The sequence below is a fragment of the Oncorhynchus gorbuscha genome, unplaced genomic scaffold, assembly GCF_021184085.1.
Source record: "Oncorhynchus gorbuscha isolate QuinsamMale2020 ecotype Even-year unplaced genomic scaffold, OgorEven_v1.0 Un_scaffold_37:::fragment_2:::debris, whole genome shotgun sequence".
In the NCBI taxonomy this organism is placed as follows: Eukaryota; Metazoa; Chordata; class Actinopteri; order Salmoniformes; family Salmonidae; genus Oncorhynchus; species Oncorhynchus gorbuscha.
In genome coordinates this window covers 216,549-241,078 of record NW_025745221.1, presented here as the reverse complement: position 1 = coordinate 241,078, position 24,530 = coordinate 216,549, and the positions used below count along the sequence as shown (strand labels likewise).

General features: G+C 42.0%; 1 protein-coding gene across 1 annotated transcript; it reads right to left on the bottom strand.

The window, feature by feature from the left end:
• Nucleotides 1-922: 922 nt before the first annotated feature.
• Nucleotides 923-12,060, bottom strand: LOC124017996 (endoplasmic reticulum membrane sensor NFE2L1-like). The gene is made up of 5 exons (XM_046333248.1): nt 11,174-12,060; nt 8,306-8,410; nt 7,968-8,075; nt 7,272-7,752; nt 923-2,732 (listed from the first exon to the last, which is right to left on the bottom strand). The coding sequence occupies exons 1-5, from the start codon at nt 11,687-11,689 to the stop codon at nt 1,960-1,962; spliced, it is 1,983 nt and encodes a 660-aa protein (XP_046189204.1). The 5' UTR covers nt 11,690-12,060; the 3' UTR covers nt 923-1,959.
• Between the last annotated feature and the right edge of the window lie 12,470 nt (nt 12,061-24,530).

Genomic DNA, 24,530 nt, shown 5'->3' with positions numbered 1-24,530 from the left:
ACTCCTAGACGTTTACACTTCACAGTAACAGCACTTACAGTTGACCGGGGTAGTTCTAGCAGGGCAGAAAGGTGACATCCTATGACAGTGCCATGTTGAAATTCATTCTTTAGTATGGCCATTCTACTGTAAATGTTTGACTATGGAGATTGCATGGCTGTGTGCTCGATTTTATCCACCTGTCAGCAACGGGTACAGCTGAAATAGCCGAATCAATTCATTTGAAGGGGTGTCCACATACTGTTGTATATATAGTGTATATTTTATGGTCAAACAAATTAAGGATTTGTAAAAATTCATTCAGCCTCATTTACTCCCACACAGCAAAAAAAAAACAACAACATAGAAGTGACTAAGAAAAATAAATAGAAAATGAAAAATATAAAACTGTTCAGTGTATCTTAGAATCTGATTGGTTTTGTCTAAGGCAAAACTAATTTCTGAAGTGTAAAGAACATTTTCAATATTCATCTAAATAAAAGGACAACTGAATAGGTGCTTTCAATTGCTTGAAGTAGGTACTATAGCCTACCCTGGTCTGTTTCTTGTAGAACTCTGTACAGTGTTTTTTCCTGTTTGATCTTCCACTACACTTTTCTTCAATCTCTCAAAGTAATTCTCAAATAATATAAAAATACATACAAGCATACTATACTTCTGAACACAAAAGCAGGTGAATGCATTTCTTCACTAAGTGGATGAGGTTTACATCAGTTATCATCATCAACCTACTACAGTGAAGCATTTGCAGTGACTTGGGTGCACTTTTGTTCCTCCACCAACCCTCTCCCCATTCAATAAAAAAAATGTTCTCTCCTACAATCTGCCCAAACCATCCATATAAATCTGCTGTAGTTGAGGTAGAATGAAAACCATCAGAGTCAAAGCCCTGCTTCATAATATCAGAGGAGAAAAGCAAACAGCGCTTCAAAAAGAATTGTTATTTAGATTAGTTTTTTTAAACATACAAAAATTCATCACACATAAAGCAATAGCCATGTACATCTGTGTTTCACCAATACACAACTATCAAAACATGATTCCAAATTAAAATAAGGCCTTTCAAATGACATGTCTAACATATCGCCAGTTAGATTGAGTTTAGAAACATTTCAACTTAAACTCCAGAACTAAGGTCTATGAGGGAACATAGGTCAGAATCTTTGAAATCTTTATCAATAGATACCGAGTTGAAGTTAAAGGGGTACTTCAGGATTTTGGCAATGAAGCCTTTTATCTACTTCCCCAGTCGGATGAACTTGTGGATAGCATCCATGTCTTTGCGTGCAGTTTGAAGTTAGTTGCTAACTAGCTCTAGAGTAATTGCTAACTAGTCTATGGGTATCTGTTAGTATAGACTTCCAGTCATTGAGCTAACACTAGTAAGCAATGGCTTGTTAGACTACCTCTAACGTCCTTCATACAGGACAGAGACATACACACGGTATCCACGAGCTGGTCTGACTATGGGGAAGTAGATTCATTGCCAAAATCCCAAAGGGTCCCTTTAAGATATAGAATTGGCGTTCTGTTTTTCATTTTAACTGGCCTACAATTGATTTTTGTAGGAATTATACAAACGATACTGCAGCCTGACATCCTCAGGACAACAATATATCCTCCTTGTAAGAAATGCTTTAAAGATAATACAAACCTTTCCTTTACATAGTGAGGAAAACGTTAATAGTCCAGTGTTTGAGGTACGATTCTTTTTCTAGAAAAAAAAAGAGAAAAAAACTCCATTCACACGTTCTGTAATATTTGTATTTAAATGTATGTTTTTGGGTGTATTTATTTAACATAAGTTTCTGCCCTGTTAGGCTCCCAAGGTCAAAGAGTCCAGACAAGGAGGAAGAGAATGATCCGGAAACAGTCACAAGACCAGAATCTGGTCTGTAAGTTCAGAAAAAAACAATAACACCCCTTAAAAAGTATCAAGTACCAGCAGCCCTTGCTGCATCAAGGCTTCTTCTCCTTCTTCCTTTTGTCCGGTTTACCTCCAGCTGTTGTCGTGGCAACACTAGGCCGCCTGATATGCTGTACCACGACCCTCCCGTTGGCCTCGCATTGCAAGGTGTATCTCTCTGGGGTCAGGGGTCGTCCTGAGCCATCCCTCAGCCTGGATAATATGTCCCTGGAGAGGTGCTCCATGCGCTGGCCTGCGGCACCAAGAGCCTTGGCCGTGTGCTGCCTCTCCCTGAGCAGCCTGCTCCTCTGGGCCTGCAGCCTCTCCACCTCCTCCTGGAGCCCCGTGATAGCATCCAGCTTGCGCTTGCGACAGTTCTGAGCCGCCAGCTTGTTCTTCCCTCGCCGCCTGATGTCCCTAAGGAAGGCAACCTGGGTGGGCGAGAGGCCATGAACCTCCAGGAGCTCCAGAAACTCCTCTACGGGCATGCTGACGATCTCCGCCGCCGAGAACGGGACATGCAGGGCCCGGGTGCGGAGTTCGTCACGGCTAAGCTCCCGGGCTTCGTCATCTTCCCCGTCTTCATCGCTGAAAGGCTCCTCTTTGATGGCTTTGTGGGGGAAAGTGGTGGCTGACGGTTGGGAGAAGGCTGTGGAGGAGTAGCTGTGGTCGTGCCACACGCTCTCGCTGAAATCCACAGGTGACCATGTGTGGTAGTTGGCAATGCTCTTGGAGGGGAGGGAGTCCACCTCACTGCTGTAGCCCGTAGCCCCACCCTCGTCCTCAAAAAATGAACTGGAAGACGATGACGACACCTCAGATGCACCTGGGGAGTCAAGTGTACATATGAATATGTAAACTAATTTACAATGTTTAGAACGTTGCAGATATGTGATATAGTGCCTTTGGAAAGTATTCTGACCTCCACATTGTTACGTAACAGCTTTCTTTTAGAAATGGAAATCCGCAGTAATCTACACACAATACCCCATAATGTCAAAACAAAAAACAGGTTTAGAAATGTGTGCAAATGTATAAACAAATAAGTTTTAAATGTACATAAGTATTCAGACCTCGGGTTGCAAAGTGTTGGAAATTTTTCCCTGGGAAGTTAAGTCAGAGAATTTTGCTTAAATTAATTTAAAAAAAAGTTAGCTTACAACAGTGAAACTTTGTGGGATACACATAAAGGCAATTCTAGGTCTTGTGGCATAGTTTGGTTAAACTATCCCCAATTCAATGGATTTGCAACCCTCTGCATGCACAGTGCACTCTTCCATCACACGTGCAGCTGATTCTCAAGATCTTGCACACCAATGAGATGCTATTGAGCCCACACTACTATACTGTCTGAGCCAAGCACTACATGCTTTCTGGTAAGTTTTGATTACAATACTGGGTGGGGTGAATATATTTTGTATGACATATAAGATTTTTGTTAACTAATAAATGGTAGCCTGCATCAAAGTGTTTAAATAATTTCTAACTTGTTAACCATTTCTGCTAGTTAGTTTTTTGCTACCATGTGGTTATTAGCTTGCTTGAGCCTGCTAACTGAGGAGTGTTAATTCACCTGTTTCCATACATGTTTAAAACATTTATCTCACAAAGGAGTTGTTTAATCTAACTGCTTAACTATTTATCTGTACATTTTTTTTTTACTCATTTGTTTCTAATCTTTACAGGAAAAAGCCACGGGCACTATCTGCTGTGTGGAGACATTTCACTGCAGCTAATGAAGGAAAAGCTGTGTACATTTGCAAATACTGTGCCAAATCATATGTGAAGAATGCAACGAATATGCAGAATCATCTGGCCAAGTGCATACAGTTCCCTCAGCCTCTGACAACAAGCAACCTCTTGACAAAAGTCCCTCTACTTCTATTCGAGGTGAAAATGATGAATCAGACACCTTTTCGATAGTAACAGCTCATGGTTCTCCTGGAATCAGTGGTTGTTTTTTTTACTCAATGGAGGAACGTAGTCAGAGAAATGCAGAGGAATGTCTTGCTCGAGCTGTGTATGCAAATAATTCACTTCTGATGCTCACAGGAAATGTGTATTGGAAGAGATTTCTGAATGTTCTTTGCCCAGGATACACCCCTCCAACCAGACATGCTTTGTCTACTCATTTGCTGGATGCAGAGTTCAGCAGAGTTCAAGTGAAGGTGAAGCAAATCAAAGAAAGCAGACTGTATTGCAATCATCTCTGATGGGAGGTCGAATGTTTGTGGGCAAGGAATAATTAACTACATCATCTCCACCCTCAACCAGGATTCTACAAGAGCACAGACACAAGGGACAACAGACACACCATTCTCTACATTGCAGATGAGCTGAAGGCAGTCATGCACTGGTGACAGAAAATGCTACGAACATGAAGGCTGCTTGGTCTAAAGTGGAGGAGTCCTACCTTCACATCATACCAATTGGCTGTTCTGCTCATGCATTGAATCTGCTCCTCAAGGACATCATGGCACTGAAAACAATGGATACACTCTACAAGAGAGCCAAAGAAATGGTTAGGTATGTGAAGTGTCATCAAGTTATAGCAGCAATCTACCTCACCAGCAAAGTGAGAAGAATAAGAGCACCACATTGAATGCCATCCTGACTGATGTTCAGACACTGCTTGCAGATGTAAGGAAAGAAATCCGTACTGCCCTGCCCACTTCACTGTTGCTCCAAGCAGAGCAAACTGCAGTTCAGAATTACACCAAAAGCGTGAAGACTTCTGCCTGAAGCACATACACGCAGCAACGTACATGTTGGAGCCCAAGTACGCTGGCAAGAGCATCCTGTCTGGTGCAGAGATCAACAAGGCCTATGGTGTCATCACTACCGTGTCTCGCCACCTTGGCCTGGATGAGGGCAAGGTTCTCGGCAGTCTGGCGAAGTACACTTCCAAGCAAGGGCTTTGGGTTGGAGATGCAATATGGCAGTCGTGCCAATATATAGCCACCTGATGGAAGGGACTTAGTAGATCTGAGGCTCTTTCCCCTGTTTCTTCCATCATCCTCCTAATCCCACCAACATCAGCTGCCTCAGAGCGCAACTGATCCTTGTTTGGGAACACACACCAAAGCAAGCAACAGGCTGACCAATACAAGGGTTGAGAAATTTGAGGCTTTTGAGCCGGACAACGAGCCATCCTCAACAAGGTTGGAAAGTGACAGTGAAGATGAGGCCTCAGAGTCTGATGTTCAAGAAGTGGACACTGAGTAGGTCCAGGGAGAAGACATGGAAGCCTGAGAGGAAGACAACCAAAGCTTTAGTTTCTAGACTATCATTGAAAACATTTTTGGGAGATGCGATGGATCATTGGGGATCATTCAATATTCCCTTTCTTTTGTTGTTCAGTGAAATCATCCCATTTGAAGAGTCAACTCATTTAATTTAAGTTCAAGTTGTAAGAAAATTGTTTTTTAAAATTTATATTGGAAGGATTTAATAATTTGCAATAATGTCTACTTATGATAAGGTAAAATGGTTGTTTCTGTCTCCATAGGATATGATAAATATCCAATGCAAAAAAACATCTACATTTAAATGGTATTACATATAAATTTGCATATATTCCCATTAATTACCACAGAAAGTTTCCACCTCTGAAAATTCCCCAAAATGTGCAACCCTATTCAGACCATTTGCTATGAGACTGGAAATTGAGCTCAGAATAATCCTGTTTACATTAATCATCTTTGAGATGTTTCTACAACTTGATTGGAGTCCACCTGTGGTAAATTGATTGGACATGATTTGGAAAGGCACACACTTGTCAAAATAAAGGTCCCTCAGTTGACAGTGCATGTCAGAGCAAAAACCAAGCCATGAGGTCGAAGGAATTGTCCGTAGAGTGCTGAGACAGGATTGTGCCAAGGCACAGATCTGGGGAAGGGTACCAAAAAATGTATTCAGCATTGAAGGTCCAAGAACACAGTGGCCTCCATCAACCTTAAAAGGAAGAAGTTTGGAACCACCAAGACTCTTCCTAGAACTGAGAAATCAAGGGAGAAGGGCCTTGGTCAGGGAGGTGACCAAGAACCTGATGGTCACGCTGACAGAGCACCAGAGTTCCTCTGTGGAGATGTGTTGAAGAGATGGTTATCCCTCCACCAATCAGGCCTTTATGGTAGAGTGGCCAGACGGAAGCCACTCTTCATTGAAAAAGGCACATGACAGCCAGATTAGAGTTTGCCAATAGGCACCTAAACACACTCAGACCATGAGAAACAAGATTCTGAGGCAAAGGTTCACCTTACAACAGGACAACGACCCTAAGCACACAGCCAAGACAACACAGGAGTGGGTTTGGGACAAGTCTCAATGTCCTTGAGTGGCCCAGCCAGAGCCCGGACTTGAACCCGATCGAACATCTCTGAAAATAGCTGTGCAGTGACGCTCCCATCCAACCTGAAAAGAGCTTGAGAGGATCTGCAGAGAAGAATGGAAGAAACTCCCCAAATACAGGTGTGCCAAGCTTGTAGTGTCATACCCAAGAAGACTCAAGGCTGTAATTGCTGCCAAAGGCACTTCCAAAAATACTGCGTGTAGAGGGTCTGAATACTTATGTAAATGTATTAACAACAAAAAAACAGATGACGTTTGCAAAAATGACAAACTGTTTTTGCTTTGTCATTATGGGGTATTGTGTGTAGATTGATGAGGAAAATATTGAATTGTATACATTTTAGAATAAGGCTGTAACATAACAAAATGTGGAAAAATGTAAGGGGTCAAACATTTCCTTAGGCACTATATATAGCACAACAGAGGATCATCATGTCCCCTCTCCGCAATGCATTACTATCTCCACCAGTGTGTACCCTATTATTTTTAAGCAGTGGCTGCAACGGTCGTGGAAGGGAGGGTTTGTGGGTGTGGCTTAAATAAGTCCAGAATTGGCGGAAGACAGAAGTGTGCTGTTTTTCAGCTAATTTCCTGCAATTCTATCATCTATTTCCAAGGAACTTTGAGAATTTTGCTGTTGAATGCTAATTTCCAACAATTCTACCCCACTTTCCATGGCTATTTTTGTGATCTTATGCTCAAAAATTATAACAAAACCAATGGGGACCCCAATCAGGGCCCCTGAGATGTACCCTGTGTGGCCAGTCAGTAATCCATTGATTTTTAATTTTCAATTCTCCCCTACAGTATAGTTTTAATTTAGGTGATTTCTAGTTCAATGATTATATTACTTAGAAATATGTAGGTCAATTATCTTTCCTACATACTTTGTCTGGGTTTAGTCATTTAAGTATTTTTTTTTTTGGTGTGGCGGCAACAGTTTAGCAGCAGCGGTACAGGGGAAACACTGAACATTGCACCTCCCTAAAGCAGCCCCACAAGTCTTCCAACTCACTTGGGGAGTCTGGGCCTCGAGAGCTGCTCTCCAGGGAAAGACCGGAGTCTGAGTCGAGGTCCTCCAGGACACGAGGGTCGATGCCCTGTAGAATCCCCAGCAGCTGGGCGTCCATGGTTTCCAAGCAGCCATCCAGCCCCAGGAGGTTGATCTGGTCAAACACTGCCTCATCCAAACAGCCTTCCAGTGCACCATGGGACGATGACCCATTTCGTGTTCCGTTGACCTCCGCAGCGTTCGGTAGTGCAGCCAGCCCTGTGGTCGTACCAGGCGACGAGTTTGAGGAGTTTGCGGACACGAGTCGGAAGAGGGGCCCTCTTGGTTGCCGTGCCACCAGGGTCCTGACTCCACCCCTCGGGGGGATCATGTCGTAGACGGAGCCTGTTACCATGGCATCGCGGAGACTGACATCCTGGCTGATGGCGCTGGAGATGTCGGCGTCGAGGTCAGACAGCTGCTGAGGAACCAGTGGGTCTAAATCCTGAAGAACACACACACACACGCTATAAAAGGCACGGACATAGACACACCCTGACATACACAGTAGCGCACAGGTAAATCACAGTAGCTCACAGGTAAATCCTAAAACCCTTGGGAGTTTGAAACCAATATTCGATAACTGACATTTTCAAATCACCTTCTCTTTTCACAAATATTACCAAGACATCATAATCATTATCAAGGGATACTACTTACGTCAAATTCATAGATCGGTAGGGACAGGAATTGGCTCCAGTGCTGGTCGATGTCAGGGGGGTGGGGGTCCTCAGAGCTGGAGAGGGGGGCTCCGCTACTTAACAGTCCCTGGAATCAACAACACATAGTCAAATCGTCACACTGTGGAAAATCTGTGATGAAAAACATGACAAGGCAAGCACAGCGCCTATTACAAACACACAAAACATAAGGGCCATCAAACACTGAGCAAATAGTATGTTAAACAAAGGCAAGCCTACAGAGCTAAACGCTTAATCTAGTTTATTCCAAGACAGATTTTTTTTTAATGACTTGTTCTATGTCGTCGCTGTATGTACCTCATGTTCTAGTGTGGAACTGAGAGCCAGCTGGGTCAGGAAAACAGGTTCCTCTCTGCCTTCATCACCATACTCTTGGATCTGCCCCTTCAGTTCCTCAACCTCCTGATAACAGGAAAGACCGATAGAAAGAAGGGTGGAACAGAATACATTTAGGTACGGACCACGTTTCCATACAGTTTTTATAGCGTATACAAAAATAATTACGACAGCTGTGATGGAAACAGGGAGTTTTGGTACAGAGATATTTGTGTGGCTAAAATTGGGGAAGAAATGGAGGTGGAAATGTCTTTATGCAGAGAAATATTTTAATAAAATATAAAATGCAACATGTAAAGCATTGGTCCCATGTTTCTGGAGTGAAAATAAAATGTCCCAGAAATGTTCCATATATATGCACAAAAAAAACATTTCTCTCAAATTTTTGGCACACATTTGTTTACATCCCTGTTAGTGAGCATTTCTCCTTTACCAAGATAATCCACCTGATAGGTGTGGCATATCAAGAAGCTGATTAAACAGCACTCAGTACACAGGTACACCTTGTGCTGGGGAAAAAAGGCCACCTGTGCAGTTGTCACACAATGTCACAAATGTCTAAAGTTAAGGGAGCGTGCAATTGGCATGCTGACCGAAGGAATGTCTAACAGAGCGGTTGCCAGAGAACGTAATGTTTATTTCTCTACCATAAGCTGCCTCCAGTGTCGTTTTAGAGAATTTGGCAGTATATCCAACCGGCCTCAAAACCGAAGACTACGTGTAACCACGCCAACCGAGAACCTCCACATCCGGCATCTTCATCTGCGGGATTGTCTGAGACCAGCCATCCAGACCGCTGATGCAACTGAGGAGTATTTCTGCCTGTAATAAAGCCCTTTTGTGATTGGCTGGGCCTGTCTCCCAAGTGACTATGCCCCTGCAGACCCACCCATGGCTGCTCCCCTGCCCAGTCTTGTGAAATCCACAGATTAGTGCCGAATACATGTATTCCAAGTGAAAGAATGATATCAATGAACTGTAACCCAGTAAAATTTTAGAAATTGTTGCATGTTGCATTTATATTTTTGATCAGTATAATAACCATCATATTGAAGTAAACTTGGAGTCATGCGATGATACGTTGTGTGTTCCTCCCACTATGACTCGGGTAAACATGCAGTTTATTAATAAGCTTGATGGGTGGTGAAAGTGCACAGTGAGCTTGATGTTCCTATCCAAAACATATCAGGGGTCTTATTCTGGTGACATGATCAATGTTTGACTGCCTTATCAATTATAATCTCATCATGTATGACTAGCCTACCCACACTATCTCTGAGCTGTTGGCTAGAACGCACGTGCTAAGATAGTATTTAACGTAACAGTTTGTGACAAAACTACTGCTGGAGTTGAAAATGCGATGGAAACTTAAGCAAAAAAGTACATTTTGTGCACTACGTCATCACCCACTGATTTTTATCCACAAGTCAATTTGGTGGCAACACACCACTGGTGGGAAAATTAGCATATTTTATTTATGTGGATTCTAGAATTTGAGTGAATATATGTCACCAATTGAATGCAAAACCAGCTATTGAGAGGTAGAGAGAAAGAAAAATATGTGAAGATAATGAGGGAGTCCAGAGAAAAGGGGTAAAAGATGGAGAGAAAGAGAGAATGGGACAAAGACAGTTTTGTAAGCAGTGTCAGTCATTGTGATTAAACCAACTGTTACAGGCCTATTCAAGGCTGAGTGAGTCCAGCAGCCTAGCAATCTTCTCCTAAGAAGAATGTCTGAAACATTGCAACAATGCCCCTTATATTGTAGCTTTATAAGAGGAATGGCTTAGGCATCTGCTTTCTGCTACAATGAACCAATTGTGGCCGTTAAATGACTGAGGTTCCGCTTACCTGTTACTGCACTGCTGTTAACCACCACGGTTATCAATCTGTTGACAACTGTGGTTGCGTTTGTTCAACAGGTTGATGCATGAACTTGTGTTTCAACTGTCTAGAGCCACAAGATGATTTAGACCCAGGAACATGTATGAGCAGGTGTGTGAGTGTTGCCTATATACAATGGGGTGTTACACAATACAAATCTCCCAATAGCAGCAAGTGAATTCGTGGGAGATAAGATAACACAGCCTTCGCCATTAGACACTCCTGCACTATAAGGAGCCTTTGCCCCACAAAAACTCACCCAAGGATCAAAAGAGAAAAATATTAAATCCCCCAACTTTACAGAGTTTCCAAAATGCCATCATGGTCACAGCCCTACAAACACACAGCTGAAACCTACAACATTAGACGAATAGTAAGTAGTAAATTAAGCTTCTGGGATTGACACACCTACAAAGTCCCAGACAAGTGCAATTTCGAAATTGGGCAGCACATTATCAGCTCCTCTTGTCATGTAGTCATTGCATACCTTAGAGAGCTATTTATAAAAGTTGTCAGAAATGTCCAGATCAACTAGCCCCATGTAAATTAACGATTTTTTCCGGGTTTTTCAGACCAAAAAGACAGTTTTGTAATTCTTTAGTCACTCAAATATCACGACTAACAGACATAGCAAAACGTATAGAACTGAAAAAAATGATCTCCACCAAGAAGAGGGTAGTGAACAGCTTGTCATGAAGTGCTTGTGCCCCTAGACGTGCGCACCCGTGGGGCGCTGGATGTTCCCCAATGCTTGAAGGGGGACCCGATTGAAACCGTTTGGGAACCCCCGAGTTAGCCAAATAGTATAGGCCTATCAGAATACACTTACAGTTTGCTACACTTGTTGAGTAGCTAAAGGCCTGGGGGTTAGCATTTCGTCACAATAATTTCACATTAGGTAGCTTTTAGCTAAATTAGCTAATGCCATCTCGCTGCAGCACTCGCCTCATTGGGTATCTCGCAGGCTCCAGTGCTGGGATAAGGCCCCGGCTCACTTAGCTGGGCGGCAGTAAAGCTTTCGTCGACGGCGAGAAGTTCAGTGTCGTTGGCCTCTTCCCCGGTACTCTCTGACAACAGCCCCGCGCTAACATTACTGTTACTCGTGCTGTTTGGTGGCTCTCGGAAGTCAGAGCTGTCAGGCACTTGGTGTACGAGCCACGCGCTCAGCTGCGTAGGGAACCGGAAGGGCGACCCAAGCGCCCTCACCTCATCCAGGAGCCGACGGCAGGCGAAGAAATAATCCAACTCGGGACATTTGGGGTGCACGCTGTACCCGTCCCAGTTGTCCCTCAAACTGTGAAACGGTGTCTGGATGTAGGCTGAGCTAGGACCGTCGCTAATCTCTAGCGGTGAGTAGGAGCCGTTCAAGTAACTGTCGACATCCACGCGAACTCCGATCAAACTGAGTAAGATCGTAAATTGGATCAGTCCTTCTGTGAAGTATTTCTTCACGTTTTGCATCTTTTTCACACTTTAGGATGGACGTCTGTGGAGAAACGCTGGTCCCAGAGTTCACTTTAGACTACCAAACAAAGAAAATGCCAAACAAAAGAACACGCTCCTCCAGTCAGACAAAGAGGTCCGCCTGACTGTACGCCGCCGGCGAAAGCTTTAGATAGCTAGCTACTGCACTGCCGGTTTCTGATAACTTCCTGACAGAGACATGTCCTCAAACGAAGAACTGTACCACAATCGAATACAATAAATAATTTAAACTTAGATAAAACTATGATCTACGGGAATCTCCCGTTTATGTATGGTGTTACAAATGATTTATAATACAAGGTAAATATCCCGAACCTGTTCTTTCACTCCCTATCAGCTGCAAGGAGACTTGGGGAGGGATTTGCATAATTCACATAAAATCGGCCCAAAGCTTCCATCGCAACAGGGTCCGATTGGTTGAAAATGTATTATGTTATGGAGGGAGCCAATCGTAGCGTCCCACCGGCTGTTAGTTGGATGCAAAATGTCACCCCATTCATTTGATTTCCGCCACAAACAAGACATACATTTATACTTAGAAATTATGCGTAAAACACATTTTATTCAATATTACACTGTTTCAAATAATGCATCACAAGAACACTACCGTTATTTTAAAACGGAACCTTGTTGTCAGGGGCGGGACCGAGATGGTACTTCCGGTGACTTAAAAAAGAAGAAGTTTGGCCCACTGACCTACTTTGAGTCCAGTAGGCCCGACCTACCATATCAATGAATAAACCATTTTTGAATGAATGGAGAAGTTAAAATCTACCCATCTACAATATATCAAAATACCTTTAGGCCTTTTAAACTCAACATTACACAATATGTACAGGACAGTGTGTTCCCATCCATGTACCTGCACCAATCTCCAGTATATTTCCTTCATAGCTTGTTCTCCATTTAAAAAATAAAATGGGGAGCCAATTTGTTTTAAGCACTTTTAGTTCCAATACTGATCAAAACTCGTTTTCTCATGGCTCTCTCTTGTCCCTCTGCAGTAGACATATGGTGAGTAATATGTTGTGAACATCGAATCGCAAAAAATCACAGTATCGAATCGCAATACATATAGAATCACAATACTAATCGTATTGGAACCAAAGTATCATGATAACATTCTATTGTGAGGTCACTGGCAATTCCCAGCCCTAACCAACAGGTCCTGTTGATCTTAGGAACTCATCTTATGCAAATCATTCAAACATACTTCAATAAAGTCTTAGTTTTGAATGATAATTACTTAATCCTCATCATACCTATGTGGAACATAAGGCTTCCATGAGAGAGTGCCCCTGTTGACAATCTTTTGTCTGTCTAAAATATTGATTTTGAGAAAAGGAAAAGAACAAAGACAAAATTCGCTAGGCCTGTATAAAATGTTGAATAAGTGCATGACACGTTCTTCTTTAAAGGTAGAGACAGGGAAATAGTAGGCCTAACTACTGCAAGTAGAATAGTCAAAAGTTTGGTTTGAAAGTGCCACACTGCCTAGTGCCATCCTCTCTTGCTTGGTCAGCCCAGCCCTGACAACAGGGTCATCCAGAGTAACCACCAATGATTTATATATACACTATATAGATGACTGATAGGGGCGTCGTGTTGAAACCACAGTGCCTCCATCTTGCTCCCCACCCCCTCCCCCACAATGTCTACATTCGTTGTTGCTACATTTATTCTATTAGACACATTAACGCATACTTGTATATTAAATTATATTATGTGAGCTAAACATAGGGACTGAATGGCAGAGAGTTCTTAGGCACTGCATCGCAGTGCTAGAGGCGTCACTACAGACCCGGGTTCGACCCCGATCTGTATCACAACCGGCTATGGTCTTGAATTTCCCATATGACAGCGCACAATTGGCCCAGCGTTATCTGGGTTTGGGGAGGGTTTGCCCGTCCATGTAAATAAGAATGTGTTCTTAACTGATTTTCCTAGTTAAATGAAATAAAAAATAAAATTAACATAATACATTTTTTAAAATCCTTAAAGTATAATTTTCAGAGATTACTGATGTTACTGTTCTCACTACAACAACAAAAATATATGTAATTTTGTCCATTAAAATGTATTAAAATACTGTAGAATTCCATTAATTCCAATGGAGGACTGCATGAGAGTGTCAATATGGCCAGTGGCTTCCAGGCCTCGTAATGGCCAATACATAGCATCAGCAATTAAGGTTTTATATGGTGAGCTGATGGTGTTGAATGTTGATATGTAGCTTCATCGAGGACCAGGCTTACTTGATTTGGAGGCATGGCTACACAAGACTTAGTTGATTAAACTCAACTCCATGATCTACGATGGAGTTGAGCAGCAACTAGTGTTTGCAAACCGGAGCACCGACATCACCAAAAACAACATTGTTATGTGTAATTGTGGGCTATTCTTTGGATGCTGAAATCAGTAGTTTTTGATGAACTTACTTGTATGTAACATTGGATCTCCGGTCTGCCCACAGTAGTCACCGCTCAACTCCACCGATAAATCATGGAGTTGAGTTTAGCCGGCTATGCTAGACTACTTGTTCTGTAGTCTTTTGGGAAACCATAAACGTAGGATGTTTTCCCTTATTATTTTACCAGGTAAGTTGACATTCGGTTTTGCTGCACAGACCTGGGGAATAGATACAGGGGGGTGAATGAGCCAATTAGAAGCTGGGGATGGTTGCCATGATGGCATGAGGGCCAGATTGGGAATTTAGCCAGGCCCCCGGGGTTAACGCCAATAATCATACAATAAGTGCCTTCGGCTCTTTAGTGACCACAGAGAGACAGCACATCCGTTTAACATCGCATCCAAAAGAAGGCACTCTATCCTGGGCAATGTCCCCATTCACTGCTCTGGGGCATTGAGGTCTCCTTAGACCAGAGGGAAGAGTGCCCCCTACTGGCCCTACAACACCACTTTCAGCAGCATCTGGTCTCCAATCCAGGGACAGACCAGGGCCAACCCTGCTTAGCTTCATGAAAGTGATATAGACCAAAACAAACATTACTTTTGGTCATATGGCTCATACACACCCCCTGCTGGTCGTTAACGGAATACTGCGAGATTCGGGCATTTACAATTTTTATGTTTCTGCTTGCAGTATGGAAGAAGTTAGTGGTAGTTTCGCTAGCCAATTCTAACTAGCGTTAGCGAAATTGCTGGAAGTCTACTTGTACGTTAACATTGCTTTAAATGCCAGAATCTTCTATCCCTGGAACGTAATATTCTATGGAACACAAGGGGTTTTGCATGAGGGTTTGCCATCACCTTCAGGGAGGACCATCCATGACCTAGGTATAGACCTAGGGTGAAAAACAAAACACTTCGGTATAGATGAACAATATTTTACTTAATACAGCATATTATGATATTTCCTCAACAAAAGATCCCATCTTTACATTCCATATTCCATAGCCTATACAGCAAGTGTGTCTACAGGACCACTCTGTTAATCACCTCTTTTGATCCCATTGATTTAATTGTGTGCCATTGATAAATCTTTCTGTTTTCTAATTGCTCCAATGTATTAAAATTCCGCCCCCCCAAAAGCCTGTAGTTGTATTAATTTCCTAAATGTGAACAACTGTCTATTTCTCCCTTCAGTCATTAGGAAGAGCTCGCCCGTTTTTACCTTTATTTAACTTGGCAAGTCAGTTAATTAAGAGCAAATTCTTATTTACAATGACGGCCAAGCGGGAACAGGGGTAGAACGACAGTTGTTTACTTTGTCAGCTCGGGGAATCGAGCCAGCAACCTTTCTGTTACTGGCACAAAGCTCTAACCACTAGGCTACCTGTCGCCCCATTTAAGGGCTCAATAATACTAGTTTTTTTTCAAGCATTTCATAATCATTTTAAGCATGTAGGGAAATTTGAATGGCTATTGATTTGGACTATTTTACTTATGAAACAGCCACTTTGTTGAAGTCATTTTAACATTTATTTCTGAAGCATAGAATAATCAGTATTTATATTAAGTAATTGGTCAATATAAATATATACAATATTATTTGTCAATAATTGCCAGTATATGTTGTTTGCTTAAAACTATAGGATCATAAAGTTTCCCTGAAATTCCTTCACATCACTGACATTCTTTTCTGTAGAAAAAATGTGGTATTTGAAGCAGAGATTACAAAATAGGGCAGGAAAACATCTCAATCGCGCCCACTGACTGCTTCTTCGATTTTTCATTGGTTAAATTGAGTTCTGACCTCACCCAGGGGTTGGGAAATATTATTAAGACCACTCCCACATCACCCTCTGATTGGTTTAATTGTATACTAGGAATGCACAGCTGTTGAATTTTATGTGACCTACTTAACCACTTCGATGCTGGTGTCATCCTGTCCAGGAATTCATAAAGCATATAAATTCACATATTTCCGTTAGTTTTGCTCAATAATAAATTCGTGTATTTGCATGTTAAATTGCAATTGTCTTTCCTGAAAATGTCTCCAATACATTCCTCACGTTTCTGTGAACTAAATAGGTTTACTAAACAGGCCAATATTGTTATAGCTTTTGTGGTGCAACTATTTACCCAAAAATGTTTAGGCAAAAAATGAATGCATAAAAATACCTGCAAACTCAGCTAGGCATTAATGTGGTCCTTCTGTAGCTCAGTTGGTAGAGCATGGCGCTTGAAACGCCAGGGTAGTGGGTTCGATTCCCGGGACCACCCATACGTAGAATGTATGCACACATGACTGTAAGTCGCATTGGATAAAAGCGTCTGCTAAATGGCATGTATTATTATTATTATTATTATTATATATTATATTATTATTATTATATTATTATTATTATTACAAAACATTCTAAAAAGTATTACAAATGAATTACAACACAATAGACTACAAGTGTGTAAAATGACATATTTTAGTCCATGACTTCTGCTAAAACATTTTCATAATGTAAAATTGATGACTGACAAAATAATATAAGCCTACAATTTTAATAGGAACGCAGCACATAATACATAGGCCTAATTTACCTTATCTTACATGAATGACCTGGAATTAAATTACACTTTGGCCTAAGGTTATTAATCACATCGAAAAAAAAACAATAACAATAATACTTTTTTATTAACACTTTAATTTGATTAGTCTATTAGATTTGACTTCAGGACCACTGCATGACCAACACACAGAAAACAAGTATGAATTAAGTATTTAAAGTAAAGAAGACTAATTGTTTAGACTCAAACAGCTTCAATGAGTTGCCCTGCTAGGCTATAACAACTCAAGCGCAACAGTTTGGCAAAGAAGAGTGACATTTAAGATAGCCTATGTCAATAGAGAACATGCCCGTTTTACAGATCGACCAGGTGCGACATGTCAGAAATGCGTAGAGGCGCGATCAAGTTGTGGAGCATAGCTTTGAAATCCACTGAAGAATGCTACGAGCTAGTTGATCTAACGCCAGCATCCAGGACTTGATTAATCCACAACTATTTTCATAACGACGCAAAATACATTTAAATCACTTCTGAGACATTCTGGACAGATTTATTGGGTACATCTTAAATCACAACCTGAGCTGCTCGTAGAGAGAAGGTGATTGGCCGACAAGCAAGTGACGTCTTGAAGACTGACATGAACCGTAGAGCATGCGCATAAGTTGGACATTGCCGCAAGGCATCGTGGGATCTCAAGAGTAACAAATTGTAGAGAGGAAGTAGAATTCAGTGCGCTTTAGGACTTCACTTCGGCTTCGGCCAACTCCCAAAATGTTTTCAAACCAAGTTGTGGGGCCACTGAGATGTGAAAAGACACATTTTGTAAAATTATGCCTGAAAGGCCTACATTGCAGAAAAATACACGGGGTCTGTCTTGATTTGCTCATATGCTATGTGTAATAGAGTAATAGGCCTATAATAAACAGTACGCCAGTTGGGGAAGAATGAATGCATACATGTCCGTAACTATTGACTGAGAGAAACAGAAACCATAGGCTATAATATAAACAATCGATGAAAGCATGTGAAAATAACAGCAAATGTTCAATATTTTATCATTTTCTATTGTTGATTATTTAGGCTAATTGCCCCAAAATAATAACCTATTATACTAAATTACTTATTTCCAATGCTGATTGTTATGACAATGTGGTGATTTTACGATAACATTTAAACAATGGATGTAATAAATTGCATATAGATTGTATTAATTAAATTAAATATGAATTCATATTCTGATGTATTTCATATGTTTTCGAACTGTATTTCAGAATGTATTTGATCTCAATATGTACAAACATTGCATTTTAGCCTATAGCCTAAGCATGATTCTACTTATTGTGACAATTTTAGTTCAAATAGATCTGTGGCCAATATTTGTGTTGTTATCTGGAATACGCTTTTTATTTTCAAATTAATCAATCTATTAATCAAGATTAGATTAATTTTAAAACAATAATAAATAGCAACCCTCTCATTCTCATCTGTTATTTGTGTATGCATTGTTTATGCATGCAGATTCAAATTTGGCTCATAAACAACAATGAAAAAAACAAGCTATTTATAGCTAATGTAGGCTATTCTTGACATAATGTTTTATCGCACACAATATAAGTTTTCCCATATCTTTCCAGTCCTCGGAGCTCCGTCGCCCAAAGCTCCAAACATCGAACTGGCGGCTCTCCCCCTAGACAACCACAGCTGCAACTTGATTGACAGCAAGCGCCATCCAATAAAACAAATGTGATTCAGATAAAAACATTTCATTGGAAAAGTATTACTTTCGTCAGAGGTGACCTAAACCAATCACAGATGGTATATTACCATAGTTTCAAGGCCACATTTCTGGCAAGCTCTGTGGCGCCCCGCCGTGGACACATGGAGACAATTTTGAAGCGGTGTTCTTTTCCCCGAAATGAGTAATAACAGTGAAAAATGTTGAGCAGTTTTCATTCCTTTATTTATTTCCCTTTCAATACTGGTCTTTGTTTTATGTTGATGGAAGAAGCAGCCCTCTTAACTTAGTGTTTCCCAACGGTCTCTAGGAAATTGATTGAACATGCTTTAGATTTTTTTCAATAGGATAAAATGTATAGAACTACAGCGCTTTTGCTATAATATATTTTCCCCCAACAGTTTATCCCAGGGTAATTTAATAATTGACACAAACAGACGTTTGTCACCATCAGCCTATCTGTCATTCTGTTTGATAAATGCTTGCGATGTACTGACTAATTCAAATATCTAATATGGTTTTATGCTTGTAGGCTACTGTGAAACATCATCCTTTTTTCTGACAACTGCATTATTTTTGTTACCACAAGAGAGCGGTAGCCTATTAACCAAAACCAAAAACCAACCAAGGCCCCCAAACTAAGAATGATCACACTTTTGCAAATCCCATTCAAATAATTCATTGATTAAACTCTGCACCAATGCACTATATTTGTAGTGTTTCTATGGAGTTAAAATACAAAGAATGACAACCACTACACAATTAATGATAGTCCTATGAGAGTGTTAGAGCCGATTTGGACATATTTGTATAAAAGACTGAACATATGGAGCTCCATGTATATTTGTGTAAATATATTAAATATTAATGTAAATGATGAAATATTAGGTACGTACCTTTATGATTTATATTTACCTGATTTGAGATATATTCATTTGTTGTTAGTGTAACTCAGTTTTTGCCCCCCCCCCCCTCTTGCCTATTCATTGTATTGTGGTAAGTGTTTTAGGATAAAGGCAGGAAGTTGGGCCTTCGGGAGAGGAGTCCTTGCTAGATGCGGGAGAGGTATAGTTTTTTGAACACACAGACATACAGACAGGTCATAATATTTATTTTCCATATAAAGTATTCTATGCTTTAAGTTGATTGGATAATCATTTATTTGTTAGATATAAGAAGAATAAACATTTTTGTTGCACCGTTTGGAAACCTTGAGTGTGGACTGTATGCGTACCAAACAACCCCGCTTCAGGCTTGGACAGTGGCTATGGTAAAGGCGAAAGGAAGCCACTACATTCAAGTCAAAAAACTGAATGAATGAAAAAGCTAAACCGGTTGAGTCCAGCATTAAGCCTCTGTGTGGGTTATTTCTCTCTCTCTCTCTCTCTCTCTCTCTCTCTCTCTCTCTCTCTCTCTCTCTCTCTCTCTCTCTCTCTCTCTCTCTCTCTCTCTCTCTCTCTCTCTCTCTCTCTCTCTCTCTCTCTCCTTTTCCTTCATCCCTCCCTCCCTCCTGTGGGCCTCTAGAGGTCATGGACGCCAGCACTCGCACCAGGCGTTGAAAGAAGTTTTTTCAGCCTGGGCAGCGGCTGTGGATTTGATGTGGGACCGTGAGATGGCTGCCTTGATAAAGCTTGTCTGGCTCACAGAGATTGGCAGCTTTCTCCCTGGAAAATAAAATAAAACCTCTTATGTAAATAGCAGAAAATGTCCCGACCCCGCAGGAAAACAGCCCTATGTGCCGTGATCTGTGGTGCTGTGGAGTTATATCAACTATATATACACATCACGCACACACACACACACACACACACACACACACACACACACACACACACACACACACACACACACACACACACACACACACACACACACACACACACACACACACACACACACACACACACACACACACACACACACACACACACACACACACACACACACACACAGTTGTTCATGAAGGGTAATGTCATTTCAGTGCTGACCAGGGCCAGAGAAGCAGATGCCAGCTGTATCACTATCATACAGGACATCAGACATCTCAGTGTGTTCTAGAATACAGGAACATCAGACATCTCAGTGTGTTCTAGAATGCAGAACATCAGGCATCTCAGTGTGTTCTAGAATACAGAACATCAGACATCTCAGTGTGTTCTAGAATGCAGAACATCAGGCATCTCAGTGTGTTCTAGAATACAGAACATCAGACATCTCTGTTCTAGAATACAGAACATCAGACACCTCAGTGTGTTCTAGGTTACAGAACATCAGACATCTCAGTGTGTTCTAGGATACAGAACATCAGACATCTCAGTGTGTTCTAGAATACAGAACATCAGACATCTCTGTTCTAGAATACAGAACATCAGACACCTCAGTGTGTTCTAGGATACAGAACATCAGACATCTCAGTGTGTTCTAGGATACAGAACATCAGACATCTCAGTGTGTTCTAGGATACAGAACATCAGACATCTCAGTGTGTTCTAGGATACAGAACATCAGACATCTCAGTGTGTTCTAGGATACAGAACATCAGACATCTCAGAGTGTTCTAGGATACAGAACATCAGACATCTCAGAATGTTCTAGAAGTACAAGGAGCCTTTCTTCCCCAGGACCTGAATGGTGTGTAAATGCATGTCTGTTATAAAATGTGTGTTTATTGATGTAATGGTGCTTATATGGAATCGCTGTATATGTCTGTGGCTACCGTGTCTGTTCCACTAATGGACCCTCCTAACCCCCCCTCCCTCCCCCTCACCCCATATCATATGCATGTACTCCCATGGGATCTGATTAAAAGGGTTTCCAGTCAGAGAGAGGAGGGGAGGAAGGGGTATGGGACAGTGTGAGAGTGGTCCTCATGACCCCCTGTCTGTGTCCTAAATGGCAACCTATTCCTTATATAGTGCCCTACTTTTTTACCAGAACCCTACAGAAGGGAATAGGTTGCCATTTGGGATGCACACCTATGTCGGATTGAGGGTAGAAGGGGTGGGGTGGGTACTCTCCTTCTTGCTAATCAATACAGATACCCCACCCCCAGGTCTGCTCTCTTTCCCTTCCAAACTAGACTAATGTGTCTGGTACTGAGGCTACAGTATTACACAGGAAATCTATATCAGTGCAAACAGAATGGGAAACATTCCCAGATACAGATGACTCCTAGTCCTAAACTAAAAACACCATCTCTGGTCTAAAGGAGTGCACTATAAAGATTACAGGGGGCCTTGTAAACATTGCTATGGTGCTTTCCACTGCATTCTAGCCTCAGGCAGTATTATTCCATTGTTGACCTGGAGGAAGGGGTTACCACCATCTCCCTGCCCGAGGGTTGCCTGGGTGTTAGCCTACAGGACCCAAAGGGCCCAAGACCAAGAGCCGGAAACTTCTGAGGGATGCCTAGTGTGTCTTTGTGGGATGACCTTTAATCTCTGTGACCTCCTGACCCGGGGTCAGAGAGGGTGTGGTGTTGGGGGAGGTGGGGTGGGAGTAGAGGAGAGGGAGTAATTGATGGGGTGATGGAGGGAGGCCTGGGGGTATGGGGAGGAGGGGAGAGCTAGGACACAGACACAGGGGATGGGAGTTGGTGTGAGTTGTGTGCGTGTGTGTGTGTGTGTGTGTGTGTGTGTGTGTGTGTGTGTGTGTGTGTGTGTGTGTGTGTGTGTGTGTGTGTGTGTGTGTGTGTGTGTGTGTGTGTGTGTGTGTGTGTGTGTGTGTGTGTGTGTGTGTATGATTCAATCTGAGGAAGATCCAGTTTTATGGCCGGTGTCTGGTGTGTGTGTACATATGCACGTATCTCCCAGGATAAAATATATATTCTGTACGAATCAATGAATATTCCTATTGTTCTTGAGCTATCTGTTAGAATCATATAAGCCACTCAGTATAACTCAGAGTTGCATTCTTTTTGGTGAGGTCAAAGGGCAGACTGAATTGCTGGAGTCATGGAGGGGGAGAGAGAAAGTGGGGGAGAGAAAAAGACATCGGGGGAGGGACAAGGGGGAGAGTGTAATGGCTGACAGATGTTTACAGGGGCCCGACTGCACCTCTGATTAGGGGAGGGGTGAGGTAGTGTGTGTGTCTGTGTGTGTGTGTATGCAAGTGTGTGTCTGGGAGTGAGGGGTAGTCACAACCCCCCAAAATTACATACCCACCCCTGTCAGCCATGGAGACACCATGAATGCCCCTCTTTTCTGCAGCTCAAACGCCCTAACACTAGCCTCCCTGTCAGTCTCTTCAGCCCAACTTTGTCTAGATGGCTCAGGTCTAGCTAGCTCGAGGCCCAGGGCCCAGTGGTACTGGGTGGGCCTCCTATCCCCCACGCTCTGCTCAGAACCACCACTCTGACTGGACCCTTTCACACAGATGGGATTCCAGGATTCCTCTGCGCTCTGTATTCTACCCTGGCGTTCTTGGGTTACCAGCGGCCCAGTGTGGGTCGTGCCAAAGCTGTTTTTTTAGAGAGTTGGACCTGGAGTGGTGTGTGTGTGTGTGTGTGTGTGTGTGTGTGTGTGTGTGTGTGTGTGTGTGTGTGTGTGTGTGTGTGTGTGTGTGTGTGTGTGTGTGTGTGTGTGTGTGTGTGTGTGTGTGTGTGTGTGTGTGTGTGTGGTTGACCATAATAAGTGCCTTTCCATCTAGTCTGTCTACATCACAGTAATCCACAATGTTCTGGCAACCACATAGAGAATCGGTCACACTGTGAAACATCTACATGCTCTCCACAAATAATCAAAACAAGGCAGAAGAAAATGTTTTTTCAATGTTCAAAATCGCTTATTCACTGTTCAGTGAAGTGTATGATTCTATCCATAATGCAATGCTTCCCTATGTGGTTCTTTTAAAGAAAACAAGCCTGGAATGGTAATACATGTATTTATAGTCAGCGTTAACAGTGAAATACTTGCTTGTGAATGGAGAACTTTCCCATCTGATTCCCCTCTACATCAACCATGCAACCAGGCTTAAGGGTCTCTGTTGGTCCATCTGCCAGCCCGGAAGAAGGCACTTTCCACAGAAACATTTTTAAAACTTCATTTAACTAGGAAAGTCAGTTAAGAACGACAGATTTTTACCTTGTCAGCTCAGGGATTCAATCTTGCAACCTTTCAGTTACTAGTCCAACACTCTAACCACTAGGCTCTAACCACTAGGCTCTAACCACTAGGCTCTAACCACTAGGCTCTAACCACTAGGCTCTAACCACTAGGCTCTAACCACTAGGCTCTAACCACTAGGCTACCTGCCACATTGGTGCTTTCTTCATGTTAACATTGGGAGCATGTACTGAGTGCGCAAAATGTTTTCATCTGTCAAACTGAAAATGAATACATTCATCCTCACCTCAATGTTTTCCCATGGTGGACTTTTTCAAATTCCCAGTCATCGCTGCGGCTGTTTCCTATTTACCCCAAACAGCCAGTGGATTGACATAATGACATACTGGAATTAAAATAAAAAATGTTTTAATAAAAAAAAATCCAAGTATTGCCATTTTACATAAACTCCTAATGCATAATTGAATAAATGTGTTTAGAAGGTTGTTATGAATGATAACATTCATTAAGGTGTCATAACTGCTTTCATCAAGGTGAATGCCGCACGTACACCCCCTTCAGGTAAAGTGTTCCGTAGAAAGAAATCATCACAATATCAAGTGGAGACTTCTGGGTATTTCCATGTCGTCGAGGGGGAATGGGATTTAGCAAACACACATACTAATGCTGATGACCCTTGATTTGCAACGCTTGGCTGAGAGAAAACAGACAGTGTTATGAGAGAAACGGTCTGGCGTGTAGATCTGTTCCCTTCTCCAGGACCAACAGGAAGTCAACCCACAGAGAGAGAGAGAGAGAGAGAGAGAGAGAGAGAGAGAGAGAGAGAGAGAGAGAGAGAGAGAGAGAGAGAGAGAGAGAGAGAGATTCAGTTTACACACATTTTAATCCATGTACTCCTGTCTGAATCATAAACACTTACAAACAAGCAAAAGCTAATTGAGGAACAGGGGTAGCATTCCAAATGGCAGCTTATTCCCTACATAGTGCACTATAGACCAGGGCCCCATAGTGATCTGGTCAAAAGTAGTGCACTATAAAAGGAATAGGGTGCCAT